This window comes from Dendrobates tinctorius, unplaced genomic scaffold (assembly GCF_039654945.1).
Source record: "Dendrobates tinctorius isolate UK_male_01 unplaced genomic scaffold, ASM3965494v1 ptg000065l, whole genome shotgun sequence".
Taxonomy (NCBI): Eukaryota; Metazoa; Chordata; class Amphibia; order Anura; family Dendrobatidae; genus Dendrobates; species Dendrobates tinctorius.
Window position 1 is genome coordinate 7,487,268 of NW_027361733.1, and position 14,692 is coordinate 7,501,959.

Here is a 14,692-nt window from a genome sequence, read left to right on the forward strand (position 1 = left end):
ACGTCGGGGCTTGGAAGGGAGGGAGCGCCAATTGACTTTTTGAACGCAAAATTGGCTGGAATCAATGGTGGCGCCTTGTCGCGTTTGGAGACGCCCTGATGTGCCTAAACAGTGGAAACCCCTCAATTCTAACTCCACCCCTAACCCCGACACACCCCAACTCCCAACCCCTTTATTTTATTACAATAATTGTCCCTACCTATGAGGGTGATTTACCATTTTTTTTTTATTTTGATCACTGTTATAGGACCTATCACAGTGATCAAAATTAATGGAATATGTTGCTTGGCCGATTCGACGGGCACACTGCGCATGCGCCCGCCATTTTGGAAGATGGCGCCCATGATCCATGGCGGAGGGACAGTGGGACTCGGAGGGTACCGGAGTGGGGGTGATCGGAAGGCGAGGGGGAGCAGATGATGACAGCGGCGGAAGATCGCTGCCATCAGTTTGGGGGGGGGGGGGGGTCAGAATACTGTCTCCAGCAATGGCCAATGATATTTCAGCATCGGCCATGGCTGCATTGTATTACTTCATCAAATTTCATTGATAAAATATTACTATCGCTCTGATTGGCTGTTTCACTTTCAACAGCCAATCAGAGCAATCATAGTTACGGGGGGGCAAAGCCACTCCCCTGGGGTGAAGCGCAAAGGGTCCTGTATGTGCGGGTCGGGTGACCTTTCAGTGACCCTGGTCACCCAACCCGCAAGAGGGTGATTTATACCATGATGCCTACGTAGACGTCACTGGTCGTATTGGCACAGGGTTTCATGACGCCTACATATGCGTCGTTGGTCGGGAAGGAGTTAATCTGCAGATTAATATTTTTAGTGCTTTTCACCCACTCTAATGAATGGGAAAAAATGTATCAAAACCACAAATATAAACCCACGCAAAAATATGCATTACATGCCAAAACGCTGGCTTTTTCTGCATGAAAAAAACACTGCAAAGGCGCTATGTGGGAACACAGGCCTAAAAATGTTGTTTCAGCATACAAGGAGGACTATTTACTGAGGACTTTTTATATGTAGGGTAAATACTGTTCCAATTATTCTCGATGCTTTTGAAAGGCAAGGAATAGACTATGACTTCAGTTGCATGATTACATTCTGACACATTATCGGTGATCCGCAGCGTTTTCTCCCAGTGGCAGTTAGTGGTTTCCATGCCAGCCCCTATAGAAGTGTAATTGTTCAGACTTGTGCCACAGTTACAGGAAGAATCAAAGTTGTGAATGTTTCTTGCATTGGCACACAAAGTACAATGTGAATCTTTTTTTTTTTTCTTCTTTCCTGGACTCACCTGAAGTCATCCTCTACACATAAAGCTTAGTGACATTTTTATTACTCCTTTTGCAGAGTCCTCAGATTCAGCGGAGTGACTGATAGTCGCCTTCCGAATCCGGACGCCATAGAAAAGCCATGGATGGGATGAGGTAACTGCAGACCTGCTACCAGAACCACATTTCAATGGATACAAAGTACAAAGAAGATCTCTTCAGAAAATATGTACAGTTCCACGAATCTAAACTGGAAGCTTCAGATAGTAAGCAGCGAGCAGTCAGCGATGAGTACCTCCGCACCGCCGCCTCGGCCCTACTCAGCCTGCCGAAAATTGATCCCATTTATAGATTCAGGCTGATAAGGTTTTACGAAGTCTGCGATAACTCCCTGAAAACCCTGCGAACATCCAATCTGCGCTCACTTCACAATGCAGCAGCTATGCTTGAGACCATCGGTATTAACCTGTTCCTTTACCCTTGGAAGAAAGAGTACAAAAATATTAAGGTGAGTCCTGCCCTTGGAGCAGGGCATCAATAGATGCGAAGTAAAATCAATTATATCCTACATTAACAGGGCTTATAGGTTGTTACTAGTGATGAGTGAACGTGCTTGGATAGCTTGTTATCAGAGTATCTTGGCGTGCTCTGATATGTTCGAGTCCCTGATGCTACATATTTTGCAGCTGTTACACTTGCAGGGATTGCCTAACAAACAGGCTGTCTTAACAGTGGCAAAACATGCAGCTGAAGTGACTCAAACATATTCATATTATTCAAGCACACCCAAGATGCTTGGATAACACATTATCCGAGCATGTCCGCTCATCACTGACTGTCATCCAGTTTTCTGTTGCCCGGTTATGGCGTAAAAATATAATTTTCTTCACCTTCTATAAGTCATTGTCAGTGAAAACTTTATAAATACATGACATCACTTAAGTACTTACATCTGAATTATACCCCAGAGCTGCAATCATTCTTCTGGTGAAGTTAGTGTACATACATTACTTATCCTGTACAGATCCTGAGTTACATTCTGTTTTATACTCCAGAGCTGCACTCACTATTCTGCTGGTGCAGTCACTGTGTACATACAGTGCCTTGTGAAAGTATTCAGCCCCCTGGAACGTTTCAACCATTTCCCACATATCATCCTTCAAACATAAAGATACCAAATGTAAATTTTTGGTGAAGCATCAACAACAAGTGGGACACAATTGTGAAGTTGAACGAAATTTATTGCTTATTTTAAATTTTTGTGGAAATTAAAAAACTGAAAAGTGGGGCGTGCAATATTATTGAGCCCCTTTACTTTCAGTGCAGCAAACTCACTCCAGAAGTTCATTGTGGATCTCTGAATGAAGCAATGTTGTCCTAAATGCCTAATGATGATAAATATAATCCACCTGTGTGTTATCAAGTCTCCATATAAATTAAATGCACCTGCTCTGTGACAGTGTCAAGGTTCTGTTTGAAGCACAGAGAGCATCATGAAGACCAAGGAACACAACAGGCAGGTCCATGATACTGTTGTGGAGAAGTTTAAAGCTGGATTTGGATACAAAATGATTTCCAAAACTTTAAACATCCCAAGAAGCACTGTGCAAGCGATCATATTGAAATGGAAGGAGTATCATACCACTGCAAATCTACCAAGACCCGGCCGTCCATCTAAACTTTCATCTCAAACAAGGAGAAGACTGATCAGAGATGCAGCAAGAGGCCCATGATCACTCTGGATGAACTGCAGAGATCTACAGCTGAGGTGGGACAGTCTGTCCATAGGACAACAATCGGTCGTACCCTGCCCAAATCTGGCCTTTATGGAAGAGTGGCAAGAAGAAAGCCATTTCTCAAAGATATCCATAAAAAGTGTTGTTTTAAGTTTGCAACAAGCCACCTGGGAGACACACCAAACATGTAGAAGAAGGTGCTCTGGTCAGATGAAACCAAAATCGAACTTTTAGGCAACAATGCCAAACGATATGTTTGGCATAAAGACAACACAGCTCATCTCCCTGAACACACCATCCCCACTGTCAAACAAGGTGGTGGCAACATCATGGTTTGGGGCTGCTTTTCTTCAGCAGGGACAGGGAAGATGGTTAAAATAGATGGGAAGATGAATGGAGCCAAATACAGGACCATTCTTGAAGAAAACCTGTTGGAGTCTGCAAAAGACCTGAGATTGGGACAGAGATTTGTCTTCCAACAAGACAATGATCCCAAACATAAAGCAAAGCAAAATCTACAATGGAATGGTTCACAAATAAACGTATCCAGGTGTTAGAATAGCCAAGTCAAAGTCCAGACCTGAATCCAATTGAGAATCTGTGGAAAGAGCTGAAAACTGCTGTTCACAAACGATCTCCATCAAACCTCACTGAGCACGAGCTGTTTGCCAAGGAAGAATGGGCAAGAATTTCAGTCTCTCGATGTACAAAACCGAGACATACCCCAAGCGACTTGCAGCTGTAATAACAGCAAAAGATTCTGCAACAAAGTATTATGTTAAAGGTGCCGAATAATATTGCACGCCCCACTTTTCGGTTTTTAAATTTACACAAAAATTTAAAATAACCAATAAATTTTGTTCAACTTCACAATTGTGTCCCACTTGTTGTTGATTCTTCACCAAAAATTTACATTTGGTATCTTTATGTTTGAAGGATGATATGTGGGAAAAGGTTGAAAAGTTCCAGGGGGCTGAATACTTTCACAAGGCACTGTACATTACATTACTTATCCTGTACTGATCCTGAGTTACACCCTGTATTATACTCCAGAGCTGCACTCACTATTCTGATGGTGCAGTCACTGTGTACATACATTACATTACTTATCCTGTACTGATCCTGAGTTACATCCTGTATTATTCTCCAGAGCTGCACTCATTATTCTGCTGGTGGAGTCACCATGTACATACATTACATTACTTATCCTGTACTGATCCAGAGTTACATCCTGTATTATACTCCAGAGCTGTACTCATTATTCTGCTGGTCACGATTCTAATTTAAACCAACTATGAACATGATGGCTCCTTAGTGTATCACATTCTACACCATAGCAATCTGAAGTGATGTGTTACATCTTTTAGACTTTTTATGCATTATATACAATTATCTGTTTTCATTAGCAATACCATTATAGTCCCAAGCGCCCCAAACACATCCAAGATATATTTCAGAGAGGCCAGCATTATATTGTCCTTTAGTCAAGAGATGAGCTTGAGGTGTGGCGTGAAGATGTTCCTTTCCATAAGTGCTCTTATAAGGTTTTTGGGTTTTTTTTTTTTTGGTTTTTTTTTTTGCAGCTGTAAAAAAAAAATGTGGAAGAGCAACTTGTGGTCTACCTTTCACCTATAGTTTCAGGAGGAAAACTACACAAATGGCTTATAACAGGAAATGTTGGTTAAAAAAAAAAGCTTTGAGATTTAAGAGCATGTCACACGAAGAGATATCGCTAGCAATATCGCTATAACTAGTGACGTTATAGCGATATTGCTAGCGATATCGCTGTGTCTGATACTTACCTACGACTGGCTCCCCCGCTGGTTATCGCTGATCGCGCGAGAACAGGCTGGACTGTTTCTCGTCGTCTGCTTCCTGCGGCGCTTCCTGCGGCGCTTCCTGCTGTGACAACGAGCGACGCGTGGAGCCGGGCCGGAGGACGCAGGATCGCCTGGTGTGACAGGAAGTAGCGACCCCCGTCCCCAGCGATGTCGCTAGTGAGATCTGCCTATGTGGCAGCTCACTTTCGACCACTTAGCGATGTACCAGCGATCTTGACCGCGTCATATCGCTGGTACATCGCTAAGTGTGACAGTACCCTAAGGCATGGACCTGAACAAGTATAAATTGTTTGACAAATGCATCCAATGTCTAACATCACCAACGTGGGGGCGATCGATCCCTTCAGATTAGAAAGAAGCTCACAAGTGTAGTACCAGCCAATCATTGACTTATATCGTCTCTGTATACAGCTCTGGCAAAAATTAAAAGACCATTGCACAGTTTTATAAAAATCACCTTCTCTACATGTCTGACAGCCATTCCATTCCAGTGTCAGATGAGTCTAATTTTCAGCTTTGCCCAACACCTGGTCGTCTGATGGTTAGACAGAGACCTGGAGAGGCATACAAGCCACAGTGTCTTGCACCCACTGTGAAATTTGGTGGAGGATCGGTGATGATCTGGGGATGCTTCAGCAAGGCTAGAATTGGGCAGGTTAATCTTTGTGAAGGACGTATAAATCAAGCCGCATACAAGGTTATCCTGGAAAAACAGTTGGTTCCTTCTGCTCAAGCAATGTTCCCCAACTCTGAAGACAGTTTTTTCCTGCAGGGCAATGCGCCATGCCTCACAGCTAGGTCAATGTGTGGCTGACGGACCACCACATCAAATCCCTGTCGTGGCGAGCCCAATCTCCAGACCTGAGCCCCATTGAAAACCTCTGGAATGTAATCACGAGGAAGATGGATAGTCACGTGCCATCAAACAAAGAAGAACTGCTTAAATTTTTGTACCAGGAGTGGCATAAGGTCACCCAAAAGCAGTGTGAAAGACTGGTGGAAAGCATGCCAAGACGCATGAAATCTGTGATTAAAAATCATGGTTATTCCACAAAATATTGATTTCTGAACTCTTCCTGAGTTAAAACATTAGTATTGTAAAGAAAGAAAAAGCCAGCTCACCCCTCTGGTATTCCAGGAGTTCAAGCTTGGAAACCTGCAGTGCAGCAGGATAAGCGTCCAAATGAATAGAAGAAATCCAGCTTCCCGTTCCTGGAGAAATTTCCTTTATTGGACAAAGTATGTATCTGAGCAGAGCAATGATTAAGCACTGCTAAGCTTGAAATGTGTCTGTTCTGTCCTACCTCTGGTGGTGACAATATGCTGATATGAAGTTAGTTTTTATATACTTTGTCCAATAAAGGAAATTTCTCCAGGAACGGGAAGCTGAATTTCTTCTATTCATTAGTATTGTTGTTTCTAAATGATTATGAACTTGTTTTCTTAGCGTTATTTGAAGTCTGCAATCACTGCATTTTTTTTTGTTCTTTTGAAAATAAATACAAAATTTAGCGCTTGGAAATTCGAAGACATGTCAGTAGTTTCTAGAATAAAAGAGCAATATACATTTTACTCAAAAATATACCTATAAAGAGAAAAATTAGACAAACTGAAAACTTTGCAGGTTTGCCAGAGCTGTAAGTGGTGGGTTTTTTAAGTCCTTTCCCAAATTGTGTTTCCCATCATTCTTGGGGAAATATTTTGGGATAAGACTCTAATCACATATTTGTGTCTAATTGGGGAAGTCAGGAGGTGGAGAAATAAGAATTTCATAGATTGCAAAAAGTAAGGGTACCGTTACACTTAAAGATGCACCAGCGATCCTGACAACGATACGACCTTGTCAGGATCGCTGGTTCTTCGCTACATGATCGCTGGTGAGCTGCCAAACAGGCAGCTTCACCAGCGATCAGCACCAGCGAACACGCTGGTATCTAAGGTAAATATCGGATTACTAAGCGGCATGCATCACTTAGTTACCCGATGTGTACCTTAGAAACCTGCGTGCTCGCTCCAGGAGCTGTGAGCTGGTTTCTAAGGTACACATTGGGTAACTAAGTGACGTGCGCCGCTTAGTAACCCGATACTTACCTTAGATACCAGCACCCAGCGACTGCTTAGAGCGCTGGGAGCCTCGCTGATCGTTGGCTCCCGCTGCCACACGCAGCGATGGGAGAGCACGATCAGCGATACCCGGCAGGGGGCCCGGTCGCTGATGTGTGTCACAGCGAATTCACTGTGGCGTCACAAAATCAGCGATCTCGCTGTGTGTGACGGGGCCTTAAGACACTTAGTCATTACCCCCACAGATAAAGCCTCTGACGCATAGTAAATGGAACACCATTGTGGACCCAAAGCAGGACTGAAAAAGGTGCTGTATTTGAAAACTGCAGCTTTCGAGGGTATGGAACAACTTGGCTTCATGCATCCAATTGTGAAACTTATTTCTATTCTAAGATCTATTAAAGTTTACTTTTTTCTTTCATTTAAATAGATTAGTTTTTATAGCAGTTGTAGCTCAATTTTTCTGAAACGGAGCTCCAAAATCCCCTGCACAAACATGGATTTGAAAAAGAAGTCTGTCTACTTGCATCCACCATTAGAGGATGTTTAGGTTGAGTTCATAAGAGTATGCAGGAAGCTGCCTCTAGTGGTGGCTGCAAATAAATAGAATTTTGTTACTTCTCTCTCATGGCAACCCTGAGGGTTTGGAGCTGTGTTTCAGACTGCTGTAACAATATATTATGTGTGCACATAGCATAGCATTTGACTTTACATCAGTCAAAGATTTTTGTCTTACCCTAACTGCTGTTTGTTTCCTCACCAGACATACACTGGGCCCTTTGTATATTACGTAAGAGCTGCTTTAATCGATGACGACATCCGGCATATATTAAATCATATGGGCTATATTCAAGAACAAGGGACAGTCTACAGACTGAAGGACCATGTGGACACCACACAAGTCAAGAGAGTCTCCTTTGAACTTTTTCTAGCCCGAGTTGAATGTGAACTTCTCCTAGAAATCTACCTGCAAGTAAAGGATAAAGGCTATTTAGAAGTTGACGTGGTAAACGAGCGTAAAAACAGCAACGAGGACGTCAGAGGATGCACGGACGAAATGAAGAGACGCGTGGAGTGCAAGGAATCCTTAAATGTATCCATGGCTAGGATGGTTCTTCAAAAATCTGCCAGTGAGAGGGCCCCATCTAAGGATTACTTCAAGCAAAAAGTAACAAAACCATCCAAGTCTGTTGACACTTATGACAGCTACTGGGATAGCAAGAATAAACCTCCACTTACTGCATCTCTCAGCCTGCGCAAGGAGCCTATCCTTGTAGACGCTGAAGACGACCTCCAAGATGAAATCATACGTCCCCCACACTCCCTGCTGACTATGTCTAGCTCTCTGCACGGCTGCTCCGATGAGTTTTTAAATCTTTCCTCCAACCCCAACGGGCTAATACGAGCCAACGCTACATACGGCTATTTCCCCAACGAAGACGATGTAGACTTGTATACGGACATGGATGCTAGATTACTAAATGTGAAGAGGCAGGAGCTGGCCAAGCCGGAATCCTGGCTGTTTGAAAGCAAAACAAATCCGTCTTATCACAAGCGTTCGCAAGTAGCCAAAGAGACTGTATTCATAAAGTGCCAAAACTGCGGCGTACCCTCCGGCAGCACCATATGCCAAAAGTGTGACAGTATGCTTCTCTGTAGACCCGACGGCCATTTGCTCAAACAGAACAACCTGTCAATCAAATCTACTGTACAAAATGATAGCTACTCCTCCGGATCAGCTCTGAGAGAAAAGTCTTCATACGGGACATCCTCATCCCAGGAACGCCCGTCTCAGCAGAATGCCAAAATGAAGACTTCAACCACGCTGCGCTGCGGCTTCTGCAACCGAGCTGGAGCATCTAACACCTGCACAGTTTGCTCCAAAGTCTCGTGCGATGCTTGCGTTGTTGCTTACTCTCACGAGTATTGTTGCCGAAAAAGCGATCATCACAGGTTTGCACCAAACAATCAGCTAAACTATAAATCCTCTCAACTCTCCCACCTTGTGTACAGATAAATGCGCAAATTGCTATTTTTTTTTTTTTTTTTATTTTGTTCCCCTTCTTCCTTTGAAAAAAGGGCTAAAGGACAGGACCTCTGAACTGGAATATCCCACTGACCGCTAGAACAATACCACATCGAAAAGGATTCAGGGAGAAGATCCCAATCAGTGTTTTGTGGTTCCTTACAGACCTTGCTGCTATACCATGGTGCAATAAATCCTTAGGCTTGCTATTTAAATTAAAATCCTTTCAAAGCAGGAGACGAAATATGTTTAGCGTGATATCTGTGTACTCAAAGCCATTATATGGTTCAGACTCTGAGAATAGAAGTTAATTATTTAAATCGTCGTTAACGAGAAGCGCTTAACCCTCCCCCACTACCACCACTTTGGTCCAGTTATTAATTTTTATAGCAAGTGTGTACTTTGAGGATTTGTTGGGTAAGTGTCTCATAAGGCGATGCTAATTTCTAAGGCAGAAGCATTTCTTATTATTTTGCAGATGAATTTTCAAAATCGCCACCCGCTATGGAAATAGGGTTTTTATTAACAATCATATCAACTAAATTGTGAAAGGTTTCTTGATTCAGGAAATTTTACTTAGTCATTCACGTCTGGTTTGCATGCAGTGATCCTGCCAAATGATATACAAGTTTCAGTGTCTGGCTGTTTTTGTCAAGTTCCTGAGACAGTCGTGCCCTGTTCTCTGATCTATGGCAGTTTTGCTGTGTATACTGTAGGTAAGTGGAGTTATTAAAAAAAAAATATAGTTCCAGATTCCTCCTATAAAATAAGTACGTTCATGTCACTTTGCCGTCTTTTGTTCCACAGAGAAATTTTATCAACGTATTTAAAATCCTAAATAAAAGTGGACTAAGATTTATTTGCTGATGCATTGAGCTGCCCCTCTGTACAAGTGTTTTATTGCGTTATGTTGCCTTCTTTATACATTTTGGTTTATATTTTACAGACTCTTTTTTTTGATTCATATGCAACTCTCTTGAAGGTTTTTTTTTTCTTTTTAAACATATGGAAGTTGTAGTGTGACTGTAAAGGAACTTGTTCCGCTGTAAAATTACATGTATTGTAGAGATGCAATGTCCAGTCATGAGAAATCTAAGGTAGATGCAAATCGCGGGTGGTAGTATGGCAAAACAAAGCTTTTTTTCTTTTAAAGGGAACCTGACAGCAGGTATATGATGCCCAATCCACGGCAGCATGTATCACACTGGCTGTATAATTTCAGCAATGTATATTTTGATTCGGAAAAGCTGCTGCATTTAAGAAAGATTCTTTAAAAGCCTCCATGGACCGAGCCACACAGGAGACTAGTTAGGCCGGTCCATGGCAGCTTCTCCCAACCAACTGCCAATGAAAGACAGGTCTATCCCTGTACACACATAGGGAATAACCTGTCATTCAACGGTATTGGTTGGGGAGACCCTGCCCGTGGACCAGCCTTTTCAACTAGTCTCCTGTGCGATTTTTAAATATGTTTTCCTTTGAAACACACAGCAGGTTTTAGAATCAAACATACTTGACTGAAGTCATACAGCCAGTGTCTAATACAAGATGCACGTGTGTATCATCTGTAAGGTTCCCTTTAAAGACCTATGGGATGGGTCCAATTCCAACCATATTCGTCATTTATCATGCCGTCTATTTATGCAATCAAAGTTTGATTAGAAGGATATCTGAGCAATATGACTCTCGACCACCCCAAGAATGAATGTACGTTGCACATTCATTAAAGTGATTAAAACAAAAACGAAAACCTCTGAGTATTCTCACTGGTTTCCAACCTCACCAACTATCATATCCTATTTTAATAAAGGGGAAATATGTCTTCACTGAATACAGATTTAGCGCATGACATATAAGTTCAGGAGAAGAAAGAAGCAGATTTCTCTAAGAAACAGTGGCATATAAAAGTTTGAGCACCCCTGGTTAAAATTACTGTTGTTGTGAACAGTTAAGCAAGTTGAAGATGAAATGATATCTGAAAGGCCTAAAGTTAATGATGACACATTTCCTTTGTATTTTAAGAAAAATACATATATTTTAATCCTTTACATTTAAAAAATTACCAAAAGAAAAATGGTCCGATGCAGAAGTTTGGGCTTGTAAACGATTTTTGTAGCCAGCCAAGAGTCTCACTTATTTGAGGGATTTTCATCCATTCTTCCTTGGCAAATTCTTCTAGTTCTGTGAAATTCCTGGGTTGTATTGTATGCCTGCTATTTTGAGATCTAACCACAGATTGTCAATGATCATATCAGGGGACTGTGAGGGCCATTGTAAAACCTTCAGCTTTCACTTTTTGAGGTGGTCTATTGTGGATTTTGAAGTGTTTTTAGGTTCATTATCCATTTGTAGAAGACATTCTCTTCTCAACTTCAGCTTTATTTTACAGATGGTGTTATGTTTGGATTTAATGAAATTTCAACAAATTCTTGATGCATTCTTCCCTCTACCCATGAAATGTTCCCCGTGCCATGGTCTGCAACACAACCCCAAAGCATGATTGATCCACCCCCATGCTTAATGGTTGGTGAGGTTATTTTCCTGAAATTCTGTGTAATATTTTCTCCACACACCTGATCATTATGACCAAATAGTTATATTTTAACTTCGACTTGATTCCAAAAGGCATCAGACTTGTTTAGATGATTTTTTGCATACTTTTGATGCCCTTATTTTATGGTGAGGACGCAGGAGAGGTTTTCTTCTGATGACTCATCCATGAAGGCCATGTTTGCATCACCTGCCCTTTCCTAATGATGATGGAGAACAAGCCATTACCCTAACAGGCTAATTAAGGTCTAAACCTTGATGAAAGTTGTCTAAGGCTGGTTTCACATTAGTGCATTTTACATGCAGCGTACAGCGCCGCTAAGCCCCATCCGGTCATCGCCTCCTATTGCACACGGCTGCATGCGATCTGCGCACCCTATCTTTAGCATAGGGTGCGCAGACCGTGCGCTAGTAGGATTTTGGCGTGCGCTGCGCACTTTTGAAGATGCGCCGGTGTGCGCCGAACGCACCGTGTTGCATTTTGGCGCGTTCGGCGCACCTTCAAAAGTGCGCAGCACACACCAAAATCCTACTAGCACACGGCCAGCACACCCTATGCTAAAGATGGGGTGCGCAGATCGCATGCAGCCGTGTGCGATAGTAGGAGGCAATGACCGGATTGGGCGGGGCTTAGCGGTGCCGTGCGCTGCATGTAAAATGCGCTAATGTGAAACCAGCCTAAAAGCACACATTTCCAATGGGCCAATGCAAAAATTTGAGCACCATTTTCCTTTTTGTAATTTTTAAAATGTAAAAGATTAAAATATTTTTTTTTTCTAAAATACAAAGGAATTGTCATCTTTAACATTAGGCCTTTTAGAGATAATTTCATCTTCAACTTGCTTAACTGTTCATAATAACAACAATCTTGACTAGGGGTGCCCAAACTTTTACATGTTACTCTATACTACAAAGTTTCTTATTTATAGAGAAAAAATATAGCTTGAACTGTAGGACTACTTTACTGTTAAGTCTCCCAGTAATTGGTCCTCTCTGATCACTTTTTCTATAGTTTATATTCCATAGACATATTTTTCAAATCCCTTTAAATTTGTCAGAAGAGTTTAAACCCAATGGAATAACAAATTAATAGCACTATAAGACCCCTAGCGCAGCTCATTAAAAGGGGTTTCCCATGTGAGACTCGTATCACCTTGAATTAGTGAAAAATGTTAGCTCACTAAGGGGTTCCATTGCTTGGGCCCTTATCAGTACTAAAAAGTGATCTTGTTCACCTGTTTCTTCCTCACTGTTCACGGTTGAATGGAGGACATCTACATGACTAAGGGAAATGGTGGAGTACAGTTCAGTCCATCCCTTTGAGAATGAATGGAGGAGCAGTGGTCATGTGCGACACTTGCTCCATTTATTCCCAGCAGCAGTGTGAAGAGATCAGGACTAGTGATGAGCGAATGTACATGGATAAGGTGTTATCCGAGCATGCTCGGGTGCTAAACGAGTGTCTTCGGTGTCCTGAAACATTATGTTCGAGTCCCAGCAGCTGCAAGTCTCGCGGCTGTTTGACAGCCACAACACATTCAGGGATTGCCTGTTTGCTAGGCCATCCCTCCATATGTTACTGCTATCGAGAAGCTGCAAGACATGAAGCCGCGGGGAAGCGAACATATTATTTGAGCACACTGAAGGCACTCTGTTAGCATACGATCATGCTCGGATAACACCTTATCTGAGCACGTTCACTCATGGCTAAACAGGACCCATTCTACTGATCGGTAAGTTCACTGGCGATCTGACACATGCTGTGATTAGTGTCTTTCTGGGAAGTCCCTTTAACTTGAGGTTTCTATGTGAGCCCTCATTGAGAAATCCCCCCCCAATCCCCTCCATTGATCTTTTCTTGAAGATTTAATAGTGTCCCGTCTCTCTATATAAAAAGTGGGTCTTCTGGGTGGGCTTTACAGCCTTCAATGTCTTGGGTTCATTCTTTGTCTCTACTGCATGAAGATTAGTAATTGCTGATTTTTTTTTTTTATTTTTTATTTTTTTTTTTTCCCCTCTCCCCTCCACCCAGTTTTTTTGGTATTTTTTAAAGAAATCAGATTTTTATATTGAGGCTTCAATACGCAAAGCAGACAATTAGTGTAATCACGGTGGCGTTGCGCTGCATGGTGTCGGGCTGTAATCCCTACCCCGACCTGTAGGTGGTAGCATCACAGTTCAGGTCTGTTCTCATTCCTTATGCCTTGAAGGATCCATGTGCCTCATACACAATCCAGAAGACTCCCATCTATCCAAAATCTATCCAATGTTACCACGTAACAACTGACATGAAGTGAAAAAAAATGCCATGTGGATTTTTTTTTATTTTTTTTTTGTATGTAAAAATAATTACAAAATTATTTCTTGTAGGAATTATATACTGTATATATGACGTCTTATAAACTGTATCATGTTTATGGCCTCTGCCAACAGGGTGCACCATGTATTAGTGAAAAGGCTAAACTGTGCCATGATCCTGCTGCAATAATCCCAGCAGTCATGTCTATTATGCTCTATACTGATTCTTGTTTTTTGTTGTCATACCGTGCTAATAAATCAGAATCCTGACTTGTTTTTTTTTTTCTGTAATTAGCCAGTTTGAGGTTTCGCTTGAATATCTTGAAACATCTACAAGTCCTGCGCTATTTCATCATCCACTACAGCAGTATCTGTTGCCATATATGCTACTTCCATGTATATACCTGGAAGCTGTGATCAGGAGCCTCACAGGCTTGGTGAAACCCCAGAGGCTCCTTAGAACAGGAGCAAGTAATACCCCAACCATTAGGTGAGCGTAGAGTATATAGTGTGGCAGGATTAATTCAAATGTCAATGTTAATTTATATTTAAAATTAAAAAAAAAATAAATTAAATCTTTATTGTTCGGTGAAAATTTGGCTGATTTTTGCTACTTTGGTTTTCATTTCTTTACAATTTCAAGATCGGTCTAAAAATCTAATTTTTTTTTTTTTTTTAAAAAGATTGAGAGGTTGTAAACATGTCTGGTTGGCCCTGCTATTGCGGCTGAAGGTTGGTTAAATGCAGCAGTGTAGGAAATATAGAGATGTAATATCCGCTCCCGCTGCTGGCCCCTGGGCCACTATACAAAGGCTGGGGTTAAACGGCAACCATAGCTGCACCAAAAGGTCCCACAGCCACTATGTGCTGCAGCCATCTAGTGACCAGTCAC

The 14,692-nt window shown here is 41.9% G+C and overlaps 1 protein-coding gene across 3 annotated transcripts in view; it reads left to right on the forward strand.

The window, feature by feature from the left end:
• The window catches only part of SPATA2 (spermatogenesis associated 2), a 28,527-nt gene extending 14,457 nt beyond the window's left edge, over nt 1-14,070 (forward strand). For all 3 annotated transcript variants that reach the window (XM_073580588.1, XM_073580590.1, XM_073580589.1), the window contains exons 2-3: nt 1,365-1,793; nt 7,690-14,070. In XM_073580588.1, the coding sequence (XP_073436689.1) occupies nt 1,476-1,793; nt 7,690-8,943 (1,572 nt within the window). In that variant the 5' untranslated portion in view covers nt 1,365-1,475 and the 3' untranslated portion in view covers nt 8,944-14,070. The remainder of the gene's footprint in view (nt 1-1,364; nt 1,794-7,689) is intronic.
• The last annotated feature ends 622 nt before the right edge of the window (nt 14,071-14,692 follow it).